Source organism: Neltuma alba, unplaced genomic scaffold (genome assembly GCF_004799145.2).
Source record: "Neltuma alba isolate B1F8T4 unplaced genomic scaffold, ASM479914v2 tig00004866_pilon, whole genome shotgun sequence".
Lineage (NCBI taxonomy): Eukaryota > Viridiplantae > Streptophyta > Magnoliopsida > Fabales > Fabaceae > Neltuma > Neltuma alba.
This window is the reverse complement of record NW_021633889.1, coordinates 155,289-169,105: the sequence shown is the minus strand read 5'-3', so window position 1 is coordinate 169,105 and position 13,817 is coordinate 155,289. Positions and strand designations below refer to the sequence as shown.

General features: G+C 33.8%; 2 protein-coding genes and 1 pseudogene across 2 annotated transcripts; 1 reads left to right on the top strand and 2 right to left on the bottom strand.

The window, feature by feature from the left end:
• Positions 1-2,386: 2,386 nt before the first annotated feature.
• LOC114746023 (TATA box-binding protein-associated factor RNA polymerase I subunit B-like) lies at positions 2,387-3,763 on the top strand. The gene is made up of 3 exons (XM_028934201.1): positions 2,387-2,891; positions 3,190-3,332; positions 3,530-3,763. Exons 1-3 carry the CDS (start codon positions 2,387-2,389, stop codon positions 3,761-3,763), a joined length of 882 nt encoding a protein of 293 aa, XP_028790034.1.
• Positions 3,764-6,280: 2,517 nt separating this feature from the next.
• Positions 6,281-11,012, bottom strand: LOC114746022 (NAC domain-containing protein 2-like). The gene is made up of 5 exons (XM_028934200.1): positions 11,007-11,012; positions 10,012-10,231; positions 9,631-9,917; positions 9,237-9,512; positions 6,281-6,454 (listed from the first exon to the last, which is right to left on the bottom strand). Exons 1-5 carry the CDS (start codon positions 11,010-11,012, stop codon positions 6,281-6,283), a joined length of 963 nt encoding a protein of 320 aa, XP_028790033.1.
• A 919-nt stretch (positions 11,013-11,931) lies between these two features.
• LOC114746032 (uncharacterized) overlaps positions 11,932-13,817 on the bottom strand; it is a 70,253-nt pseudogene continuing 68,367 nt past the window's right edge.

The window sequence follows — 13,817 nt, the reverse complement described above, 5'->3', positions numbered from 1 at the left end:
ATATGTATGTGGATAACTTGTATTCTCCGTTCCTGGATTTTGAATGTGTTGCCGTGGAGATGAATGAAAGATTTCATATATGCTGGCCAAAAAAAAGAAAAAAAATCTTCTTCGCACTCCCCATAATTGTGTGTTTTTTCTTATAATTTGTGTTTTAAAAATGTTATCATTTCCATTCTTATATGAAAGCACTCCTAAATTTACAAGCATTCATTAAAAAAGTTAAAAATAGTTCATTAAAAGGATTAAAAATTATTACTGGTTTTCAAAATTACTCTTCAAGTATTAAAATCAAGAAATCTTAATTACTTTTAATTTTGCTTTTATATAATATTTCTCTACAATGCAATTAATATGGATATTTGTGAAATAGGAAGAATTGAGTACTATATATTTAGCGTCATTCACACGAGCTCTCTTGCTCTCTAATTTACTCGGACAGCGTGTTGGATTCTCTTAGCTTGTCTGCCTTGTTTCGTGTTAACTTTAATGCCTACTAATGATGAATTCAAATTATCTCAAGGTATATTTATGTGTATACTGTATACATTCAAATTAAATCCATTGCAATTACGCTAGTAAATGTGTTCCTGATAAGCGCTATGTATGGTTTTTCATGATCAAATGTAGTTTTTTTAAGACCTGAAAGCTTTGCGGCTAACTAAGTTGTTGCTACCCTATTTTGTTGTCTTGCCATGAAAAAAATGTAGTTTTGCTTCTTTATTCTTTCTTGTTCTGCTCTTTCAAAAGCTCTTTTTTTTTTAATGCTAAATGGAATAAGACAGTTGTTTGAATGATTTTAATGTCGCTAAATACAATTTTTTTAATATTTACAGCTAAATACTTTAAGAAAGTGAAACAAATGGAGAATTATCAGGACGAGTGCTGTCAATATTGTGGTCACATAGGCCTTCAGAGCGGAGATGATGGTTTTTTCTATTGTGTGCGATGCTTTTCTAAATTGGAGGACTTAATTGAAACGGGTGTGGCTGATGAGGACATGGCTCTTGGTGGCATCTACTCTGTCAGGCACCGCCATAAGCGTACTAATGTAATGGAAGTCATGCCTGTTTCTCAGCATGACCCCTTGTACGATTCCCAACCTCAATTGTTGAAGGCCCTGGGGTTGGAAGATCAGTTCCCTCAACGAAGAGATGACCCCTCGATTCTCGATGATTTTGGACGTTCGAGTAATGCAAGAGCTCTAAGCTATGAAGATTACTACAATAGCGTGAGGTTCAAATATCTAATAGGCTTGCAGATTATGTTGTAGCTTCAATGCGAAACATTAGTAAAAAAGTTCAAGGTGAATTCTCAGATATGTAATTTGGCTGCGGAATATTGGTTGAAGTATGTAGAGAAGACTAATATTTTGGGTTGTGACTGGGCTGATGTAGTTGTTCTTGAGTATGCAATGCAACAAGTTGTAGATAATACTTATTTTTACAGCTACACTTAGATTGAGTGAAATAATTTCTTTAGTGATATCATAAGTGTGTGTCGCATTCTTGTGCAAGCTCTTTAAACCATTTAAACACCGCATCATGCACGATATGTTGTAGCACACTAATCCCAAACGATTGAATCCTGATTTTTTTTTTGGGGTTCGGATCTCCAAACTTCTTTAGCTTAATAAGAATAACACCATGCATACTCACCTATTATCTCATTGGTTGGGATGGAGGAAGCAAAATCTACTTTAGCTTTTAATGCATTCACACATATACATGTACATAGCTACGCTATACATATGGGAGAGAAAGAGTAGTTGGATTGAACAGACCAAAATTTTGAGTATGGAAGTTGTTTGTTTTGTTGTGTGCATATAACGGATCTACTTTCCCTCTTTTTGTACAAGTGTCGCCAACATGCAAAAACTCCCTTCTATTTAATAATGGCTATATTACATATACCCCATGTTGTTTTTTATTTCTATTTATGCCCTACTTGAAATAGGCTAAGTTTATCCATCAAGAATGGACTTATAGGCTTTTTCTAATCGTTTATGATCATTGATTATTAGAAGTACTGATCATTGGAGATAATATGCATATTTTGTTACTATATCAATTGCTTTCTAATTTTCGAGACGTCCCTATCATCGTGCATGTCTATGCTTCTCATTTTCATTGCTTATTTAGGGTCTGAAGACAACGTTCCAAAACTACTTGTGAAACACAAAAGAGAATTTCACAATATCTTTAGTGAATGTGTTGTAATGATATGGTACAAATCTTTAAGCAAGATGATTCCATTGGATAGTACTGTAGCAATTTTACTCTTAGCTTGTCACATAACTAATGAGGCAGTGTTGCATATAGACATCTCATAATGGGCTGTTGAAGGAAAACTTCCATATTTATATGCCTTTGTTGAAATCAAGCGCATGGGGCCATCTGACAGTTCATGTCCTATAGATTTACATCAAATGTTCAAACCTTCACGATGTGTTTTGCCACAAAAGATTGAGACTTTAGCTGCAACAATTGTTGATTCTATAGGCTTGGAGATGCCTCCTATGAACTTTTTTGAGATAGCTAGACGATATATTCGACAGTTAAAGCTTCCTTATGAAAAGATTCTGCCTAAAGCAATGCTTATCTATGAATGGTCTTTGTCTCCCGGTTTATGGTTATCCAGAAATCAGTCAAGGTTTCCAACTCGCTTATGTGTTCTCTCAATTATAATTGTAGCCATTCGGATGTTGTATAACATTAATGGTTTTGGATTTTGGGAGAGGAGTTTGTCCAATAATGCGGCTCCAAGTGACTCTAGAGACAAAAAAAAATGTTTAATGGATTTAAATCTTGAGCGGGATCAACTTGAAGAGGAAGCTGCCAAGCTGCTTTGCCACCTTCATTCCTTGTACACTGGGGTTCCAAAACAATATGGTGTGAACTTCTTGAAGCTTTTTATTTCATAAGTTATGTATAAACAAAAGTATGCATTTAGTTTTCTAACAACTTAAGTTTAATTTAAAAAAAGCAAAAATGATTATATTAAAATATCATTATTTGATAACTTTTTGTCTACATTTAATGGTGTGGTGTAAATATTTTTGGGGTAATGAAACCAATATTGTTAGCATTAGAAGATTATTAACACTATTTTGTGTGAAATTAGTAGATGGAATGTGCACTTTTAGTTTATTTATATATGAATGTTCCTTTTATGGTAACTTTGTTGAAGAACTTGATGTTTTTGGGTATGTGGAGTCAGAGTATGCAAAGGACTTGCAAACATATCTCAAACATTGTGAGGATTTTGTCTTTGCTAGATTGGAACCGCCTTTTGAAGACTACAAAGAGAACATGATGGTTAAAGATGGGGAGGTAAAATAAAATCCTTAATATTCTTGTAAAGTTTATTTCCAACTTATTAATTTTGAAATAGATTCTCAAAAACTTAATGAGAAAAAGGTTTACTTTTGACAACTTACTAAGTTGAGAAAGCATTTCAAAATATTGGAATTGGTTCAGAATTTGCAACATAATTCATTGATTTTTCTCATTGATTTCAGGATTCATAGGTGTCAAAGGTGTCAGAACCCAAAACTGATGAGCAAAAATTTGCAGGCATCGAAGAAAATCAAGCTCTCAAAATATTGAAATTGGACATGCAAGAGAAGGGATTTAATTACCTACCTCCAAGGATAAAACCAAGAAAATTCAATTACATTTACTATGGGAGAAAGAAGGATGATGGTATTTTGGCTTATATTGCTCATGCTGATTATTACATTTTACTTCGTGCTTGTGCTTAGCTTGCACAAGTGATATTCGGATCATGCATATGGCGGTAATGAAAGTTTGAGAAAATGTTGGATTGGATCGAAAAAAAGATTGAAAACATCTTGTCTTTTGAATCCACAAAGTGTGAGCACTGCTGTCACTGATTTGGGTGTTGCGAATTGATGTTTTTTTGGCTTCTATATTTATAGTGCTTTTATATGAATATTGCTATTTGAAGCCCCCAAGTTAGTCTCGTTTTGTAGTTTGTTTTTGGATTAAATGTGTTAGCGTAGCTTTTGTTACGATTACTTGTTAGTCATGATAATGCTTATTAGCTTACCTTATTTTGATTACAATTTTATAATGTTTTCAAGGTAAAATTGTTTAATACAATGGTTGTTTTATTATTTTGGTTCATGATAATATTGAATGGCAATTATGCTCTATTGGCTTAATACAACATTTTTTTTGGGTGCTATGGATAATCTTGAAATGCTAGATTTGTGATTTATAATTTTTTTCCCTTATTACTTTAGTTCACATATAGAGCTACGTATTTTGATATTAGACTTAAGATAACTAGCTATATGATTGACATTTTTAATATTTTCATATTCCCAAGTGACTGCATATGATTGGATCTTGTCTGGGAATAAAGATTTGACAATAGAATTTGCTTCATCAACCTCATAAGTTCAGATTTTGCTAATGAGTATTATCATAAACTATCAAGGAATAAAAAAGATGGAGATGACTAGTTTTTTTTTGCCAAAAACAGTTTTTTAATCAATAAATACATGACTTTATGTAGTTTATTTGTTGTAATTTAATCTTTCCGCTAATCTGAGTTTAGTTTTTCTATTTCAGGAATATTGGATGAACTTGAACTTTTGCCTTTATCACTTTTTTTTTTATTATGTGCATATATATGTATCATCGAAATGATATTAATACTAAATACATATACATAAGCCATAAAATAGAAAGCAAAAAAAAGGGGGATACATAATGCTAGAAAATTATTAAAATAAAAAGGTTTGATTGGCTTTTGGGCATGCTTTGAATGGCACAAATGGAGGTTGTGATTGGACATTGTGTAGGTTGTGATTGTATGCTGTGCATGTTGTCATTCGGTTAAGTGTGGGTTCTGATTGGCTTCGGTGCATATTGTGAATGTGTCAAACGTAAGTTGTGATCAGCTGCTTTGTAGGTTGTCACTGTATGCTGTCTATGTTGTCCTTCGGTTAAATGTGGGTTCTGATTGACTTTTGTGCATGTTGTGAATACACAAATGTAGGTTGTGATTGGATGCTGTGCATGTTGTGATTCAATTAAGTGTGGGTTGTGATTAGCTTCTGTGCATGTTGTGAATGGATCAAATGTAGGTTGTGATTGGTTACTGTGTAGGTTGTACTGTATGCTGTGCATACCATTATTCGGTTAAGTGTGGGTTTTGATTGGCTTCTGTGCATGTTATCAATGGCTTAAATGTAGGTTGCGATTGACTACTATGTAGGTTATCACTGTATGTTGTATACGCTGTCATTCGGTTAAGTGTGGGTTCTGATTGGCTTCTGTGCATTAGTTGTTGTGGCAAATTTTAAGTGCCTAGAGTATGAGTCATTAAAGTAAACAACATATACAAACTTCTAAGATGAAGTATTCCTCATCAATTACTTTTGTAAACATCTACAGGATATGGCATACCATCCAATTAGACACACAAATTATGGAAGATTTCTTTGTAAACAACATTAGTTTTTGTGGCCTTCATGTTATTCCCATCTTCATCAACAATAACTTTCAAACTATCAATTGATTTTACTCTTGAAAGTACAACATATAGCTGGCCATGTGCAAAAACAGGTTTCACAAAGGTAGACTCAACACAATCTCCATGGAAAAGGAAAGTTGTCTGCTTCTTCTCCCTATGAAATAACAACTTAATTATAAGTTCAATATGGTTATAGCATAGGAATAACAACAAAGATGTTCTCTAAGTGGAGTGACCAAAACCTACTGTCCTTAATGACAAACATTAGTTCCTTGGTGAAACAACCCCATCATGGTTCTATTGATGGCTTCCCATAGGACTTCAATATCCCACAGACATTTGTAACCATTAGTAATATGACATTAACTCAACCTTCTTATCATAAAGCCATAAACTAACCAAATAACTTACCCACTAACTGTGTATTGGGATCACAGAGTCGAAGAGGCTAATCAGTAGCTTTTAAGGCGAATGAACGTCCAGAGAAAGGCTCCCATGACTTGCATATGATTGTCTCAGGTCCAAACATAATATGGAAGCATTCGTGTAGTCCTTCACCTCCACTTCTCACAGTAAAACTAGTAATCCAATAACACCTACACCCCCCAAGATGCCATAATAGCCTCTCTTGCACTTCCACATCCTTCACTCTTGCCATAATCCGCACCCTCTGTGCATAGAGAACACACGTCAGCTTCTACTTCACCAATACGTAAAAATGCAAAAGGTGAGAACAAAAAAAAATGATGATGGTTCACGCTAAACATAATAGTACCTAATAGTCAAATAGTATAAGGTCGATAGAAACTGCTTCAATGATAGGCCTCCTCCTTCTCTGTGTGAATTTAACATAGGTCCTTGTGATTATGCGGTCCACCTTCACAAATAGGGTACCATCACATGGACCAAGACGAAGTTCAGAGAGCAAAATAGGTCTTCCACGAAGAACCTAGAAGGCAATAACGTTAGACATGATAATAAACCAAATCTTATAACCTTATATGTCAACAAAGAGAATGGGATGAGAACTGAAAGGGAATAGACCATATTTATAACTTGAGAATTGATTATAAATGATGCTAAGAATAGGTAGTTGAATGAAAAACTGAGCAATAAATTGAGGAGTGAAGGTAACTATGATTAAGCATTTAATCCTATCACCAACCTTTACCTATGTCTACCAATAGGCCAACACTATATATATAATGACTTAGCTCTATTGTCAAATAATAAATGCAGAAATATACCTTGGAATGTTTCTTTGATTGTTAGGGAATTTCTCCAGTAGGTAATACTTGCCCTCTACTATCAACATGAGTGGAAGTGATAGAAAGAGAACACGGCTAGGAAGAAAGGCTTTCCACATTTGAAGGCTCAGTGGCAAGCAAATTCAAATATGCACAAGTACAACTCACACCCGTCATTACATTATGCTCATGAAGCCAGAGAATGTTAAATGGAGCTAGATCAACCCTTGTGAACAGTAAACTATGTATGTAGCCAACATAGAGCTGACAATAGGGATCATCTTGTTTGGAAGAAATTGATAAGTTATATTGATTCCTCATATGATGTGTCTTTCTTTATCATTCTTATTCTCACACCACTTTCAACATACTGTGTTTCACCCTCCACATCATTAATAAATTGTCCTCTTATATGGAGGTAACAAAACAAATGCTTCTCACTTGATGTTGCCATCCTTCATATCAACTTGTCACAATCACTATTGATAACAAGTCATACAGTTATATTAACAACCTTCGATATATCCATTAACAACACATTTAACCATCACATTACAGGGGTTACAACAATAAAAATATGTTATTTTCCATTCATTTTCATCAACATATATTAATAACATTCGATATACCCATTAACAACACATTTAACCATCGCATTACAGGAGTTACAACAATAAAAATATGTTATTTTCCATTCATTTTCATCAGCAACACAGCATCAATGATCGAAAAGCAAAGCATCATTCATTGAAAAACAGAGCATTGCTTTATAACCCTAGCCACACATAACAAAACCACACCTAAGATGATTAAAACCACATATGACTAAAATGAGCCTCCCTTGATAGTTGTAGTGAGTTGAATCACATCCTTAATACCCACACACCCACAACTAATCAACTTTTCAAACCAACATTAAACTTGAGACTGGTTGTGTACAAAAGAGGAGAAATGTTGTTAATGATGAGACCTACAAAGAAGATGAAGAAAAAATATGGCTTGCCTGCAATAATGGAGCACCAGCACAGACCTCCATTTTTTCTTTCAAAAGGTTCTCTTCCTCTTGCATGCTAAAAACCTAGCACACCAACTGAGCCAATCAGCTTCTCTTTGTCTGTTTTTTTTCCTTTTTCAATCAGTCAGGTCAAGTAGGTAATTTCACAATTTTAATTTTTCCCTATGAGATCCCTGGGGACTTAGAAAGCATTTGGGGATTTCCTGGGACTTTTTCAGAATTAATTGTCTTCTGTGAGATCAGTGTGTAATTTTTCCTAGATTCATTGCAAAGGATATTAGACGGAAATACATTAGAAACCCAAAAACCACAAACTTAACTGAGAGGCTTGTGGGCTGGCCAATGCGTTTTTGTTTTAATGTTTACTTCCTGATGTACAAAAAAATCTATCTTAAAAATAATATTTTTTGTTTACTAAAACGACTTCAAGATTCTTTTCTCCCGAGGTTGATGCATTTATGATTTTTTTTGTGGTCATAATCATTTAATGGTAAGCAACTTTAAAATTATATGAAATATGAGAACCAAGAAAAATTTAAATTTTTTTTAACTCTGCTTTCAATTTGTTGCTTATTTGACATACACACAGTTTTTAAGAAGATAACAATATGCACAATAATAAATAAAAGGTAAAACAGTATAAAATATTTGGCCAAAAAAAGTACAGGACAAAAACAAATCTTTCCGCCTTATTAATAGAATAGAACATAAGACCACATATGAAAATGTTGCAAGTAAAGCAAAGATAAACTGAAAAATATAAAAGATATAAAGATTTTTTAAAAGAGGATTAAAAATATGCTTGATTAATAAATAAAGACTTGATAATATCATATACACGACCAATTGATATTTCAAAGGTTTTATAACCTAAAACAACTATATATAACAATAATATGAAATAATAAAACAACTACTACCTCCGATCATAATTATAAAAGCTATTTGACTAATTTGAATAGATTAAAAAAACAAATTAAGTTAGTTATTTGTAATAAATAGGTGTTGTCTTTCCTAAAATATCTTTACTAATTAAGGTTATTGGTTAAAATTACCATTATTAGAAGAATTATCTTGGAAAAAAATGAATAAATATTAGAAGTAAAATGAATTGAGATCTTATATTTAGAACTAAAATAAAAGTCAAATGAGATCTTATATTAAGGACCAGAGGTAGTATATATAACAACAATACGAAATAACGAAAACAATCAAATCACAATATAATTTCTTACGCACATTGCATGAGTTAAAAATTAAACTGCACAAAGAACCATTGAAGATAGCCTCAAGCAATAATCCAACCCAGAATAATTGGTGGTCCAAATCCCACTGAAAATATGCAATACTTAGATTGGTTCTGTACCAGTTCGTACGTAATTACAGATATGTGTGTGTATGAGATAGTTGTAAAAACAACATAAAAGGGAATCATTTATTTATCGTCGGAAAACTAAACCAGCTAAGACCTCCAAGTCCTCCAGTTCGCTAGCCATTTCTTGCAAAACCTCTAAAGGATAGCCATCCAGAAAAGAAAAATAGTCATCATCATCATCATGATCTTGAGGCGTAGGCATTAATGCAGAAACCAAATGGTTATTATTATAATAATCCTGATAAAGTTCTTCTTGATGCATAAGAAGCTTTTCATCGTATGTTATTTTTATTTCTTCATTCTGGTTCTTCAGAACATGACGACGATGAGGAACTCTCTTGTAAATCTTGCACAAGACAAAGTCACGTAACTACTCAAAATCACATAAAATTATAAAAGAACTTATTAGTTGGATTATTAAAATGGCAAGAAATAAACAGATCAGATCATAGATTATTATACGCGCAGTATATTAATTATGAACTAACCTTCATATTAGTGTTACTGATCGTTCTTTGATGAGGCAAGTCAACAAGTGAATATTCTTTCATGTTCCAGGTCGTCTTTGTTCCAGTGGGACTCTTTCCTTGGAAATATGTTAAGATCCTCCATTTTCCCACAATTCTCTTCTTTGAATAGATTGACTTGTTACTAACGCCATAATTTTTCCAATAGCCCTCATTTGTGGATCTCTTTGCCCTTGACCAAGTCAGGTATTTTCTTTCTCTTGGTGAGAAGAAATACCATGCTTTCTCATCCATGCCTTTGTAGTTTTCTGCAAGTTATATATGAGTGAACAATGTTACACACACACACACACACATTTATATAAACGAGATGGAGAATTAAGTTTTTGGGGTTATTATTACCACATAGAATTGCAGGATCGTATTGATATATATCAACCTCTGGTATGATCAGATTTGGTGGCAGTGGTTCATTCTTGACCTTCTTCATCAGATACTTCACAATGAGTTCTTCTTCTGTGGGGAAAAATCCATACCCGGGCGGGAACTTTTTAATCCTTACAATTCCATTATCTATGATAGATAAAAACTGTTGGTTCTCATCACACTCCACGTACGTCTTCTGAAAACAATGGAAACAGCTAGTAGCTTAATGAACGATGTATATTTTCCACCAAGAAAAGATCAATAATATAGCCAACAAGAAGAAGAAGATGAAGGTAGAAGAAGACGAAATGATCAAGAAAAGGAAATCCGTACCCGCAAGATTCGTTTGATGGGGCTAAGAAGAAGAATATGAGAGGTGGTTTTGTGGGTGCACGTAGCAATTGGAGGGTCAGACTTAAGAGTATATATAAATGCACGAGCTCTCTTCTCGTTCTATCTTTTTTTTTTTTGGGGAGGGGTGGTAATGCAATAGCAAGTTAGCTTTTAAACACGACACGTCAGCACTTTCATTCGTTTATTTATTAACATTGTTAAGAATAAATAATAACTGATTATTGATTATTTACATGACTTTTATATAGTAAGGAAATCAATGAAGCAGTGCACGTATGGAAATTATATAATTGACTGTGACTTGTGGGGCTGCTTTTTGGGCTGTTATCCAGCCATTTCTCTTTTTCGCCTTTGAATTTACCTTTTTTTTTAGCATATATTTTTTAATTAATGTCTCAATGATATTTTGATGTAAGAATCAAATCACTAAATCCACTTTGCAATCATTCTTTTTATCGTATAAATCTGCTTTGGCTCACTATTTTACCAAGAGGGCTGTGGAAGTTGCCCCTTCTAAGGTTCCCAAGGCAACATGAAATTCCTAAGTTGGAATTGCCGTGGGTTTAGGAAGACCACAACAGTTTAAAGGTACAGACGACTAGCTGACTTGCACAAACCTTCATTCATTTTCTTATCCCAAAAAAGAAATTGTTGTATTTGATGCCTTGAAACCTATTTTAGATATAGGCTTCCTTTGTTATGTTGGCATAGATGCTGTTAGGAAGGGAGGGTACCATTATGGCTTGGATCCTTGATTTTGTGGTTTGATATATCTCACACACACGCATGCCACGCAGTAGTGGTGTACTGCGATTGACGTCGCTGATTAAAGCTGATATTTGAACTAAGCCTCTAAGTTCACAACAACTTCTAAGAAACTCATTTGTAAGTTGGGAATGATATAACTATACTTCTTTCTTAATTTATAGGGGTCTTGAATGTTACTATTCATGCTGCGCCAACCCATTTCTTTCTTGGGCTTAGGTCCAAAGGTCTTTGTACCATTTATTCGGACTTTGTAATATTTCTAATTGTTTGTAATTATCATTTTGTCTTGATATCAAAAAATAGTTTGGGTTAAGATACAAATTTGCTCTGAAAATTCACTCACGAGCAATGTTGCCTCGAAAGTTTTTCTTGAGTTTAAGGTTATCTTTAAGTGTTAAAATTGAATTATAGATGGTATCTTTCATATTGTGATATTTTTAATTCTTAATCCCAATAATTCAATTCCTTCTTAGTTGTTGAGATTGTTCTTGTTTGTTTCATGAACGTGATTAAAATGCATTAGGCAAATAGTTTTCCTCATGATTATTCGATAATAATCTCTTACAGAATATATATATATATATATATATAACTTCTAAAATCTTCATTTTTTCACAATCTTTATGTAATAGTTCAAGGCTTATTTTCTGCCTCATAACATCATATTTTTGAGACTTAGTTTATTCCCTGCCTCCTTGTTCCATAATTTCTTCTACATGAGACCTCCAACTTGAAGCCTGTAGGTCACCAACATTTAATCTCTAAACAGCTGGCTTAAAACTTGACAAATTTCTTCTTCTTCAAACTTTCAACAGTCTCCTTGAGACTCACATCCAAAGGAACAAATTCAATTCCCAAACTCTTTGCCTTCTCTTTTGAAATCTTATGCTTTGGCATAAAGGGTTATCATCCACGCACCTGACAATTTTGGAAAGTAAATGAAAATGAAATCAGTATGAGTCAAATGAATTGAATAAGTAGGAAGCTAGAAATCTGAGAAAAGTCAGAATTGCAATCCATGGTACATCTAATATCATTGAGTTTGTCCAACTCAGCATAATGTTATGTATTTCTAAGCCACGTATGATGTATGAAAACATGTTTTCATTACATAGTTTGACATGCTTATGGTTTAGGAAGCATTAAAACAATTTAGAATAATGCAGGACTCAAAATGAAAATCATAAAATATGTATGACAAATTCACTTCAGACTTAAAGTGACAGAAAAAGTTCAGTCTATATAAAAGAAGGATGGGTTGTTTCAGCCCAATGAATATTGGCATTCATCTGTGTGTGTGTGTACACCTTTAATACTATATAATGAACAAACTTACCTCTCTGGAAGTTTAAACTTAGGGTACAATTCATGCAAAATCTTCACAACATCTGCGTAGTGTGCTACCGTCTCAACCAAACAATATCTTCCATTAGCTAAAGGAATCTCAAACGCCTGAATATGGGCATTTGCAACATCTTTTACGTTGATCCATTCTAAAGCAAAATTTGGAAATGTTTGTGCACCTACATCAATCAAACAAGGAAGTGATCAGTCCATTTATGAAGCAACATCATTATAATCTTCCAAAGTGCTAATTCCCATATATTTGCCAATATAGCAACTTAAATATATCTCCGAATGATAATAAGAAACTGTGTAGACAGTGACTAGCTAGGTTTCTGTGAAACATGACAACTGTAGTTATCAACGAGTTGTGTTCTACTGAGGTCAAATTGGAATTCCAAATAAATGGTTCACGTCACATCTTCTATAGGTTAAAATGCTTTATTGACTTCTTGATGGGAACCTCTCGACGGTTTCAATCCATGATTTCCTTTGCCTCCCCAAACACCTAAACTCTAATTCAGTATAGCCAGACAAAAAAAAAAAAAAAAAAACCATTCAGTTGAAATTGTCAAGTAATCCAGATGCAGACAGGCACACAACAGGATTCCTGTAAGGATGAATCATGCCAATAAATTAAATTTACCATTTATTAGGTTTAAAATTGCGGCAGCACTTGCATTAAGCGTGGGTTGCAAGAGAGGTCCTATTACCATTCCTGGGTTGATAGAAACCATGTCCATGTTGTTTTCTTTTACAAATTTCCAGGCAGCATCTTCAGCTAAAGTCTTGGAAAGTACATACCAGAGCTGAAAGAACAAAACAAAAGAGAGCAGAAAACTTGAAAGGCATTGTAGATTATGGTGACAACGACAATCACCATAATTTCAGGCACTGAAATTTGGAATAAATGCACTGACGCTATTCCTCAGCAGCATTTGTCAAGTGCGTTCAAGGTTGAAAGTGTTATACTGTTATGACATGAACTTAGTAAGGAAAGCAGCTGAAGCAGTTTAGCAACTTTAATGGACCATCTCTACATCAGAATTATAAGTGCGAGCTCTCAAAATCAGTCTTTGTACAAAATGAAGTTATGACGAAACATTGATTGCATGACCATATATTGATGCGGATACCAGAACACTGCAGACAGTCTGCAAACTAATAAAGAATCCAAAGATATAAAACTTTGACTAAATAAACCCTATTAAAATGATTGTTATGGGGAGGCGGTAAACTTGAGTCAATCTGATTGGCAACAAAGAAGATGGTTGTGAATCGAAAGTCCTAAATGACCATAAGCACTGTTGATAGAT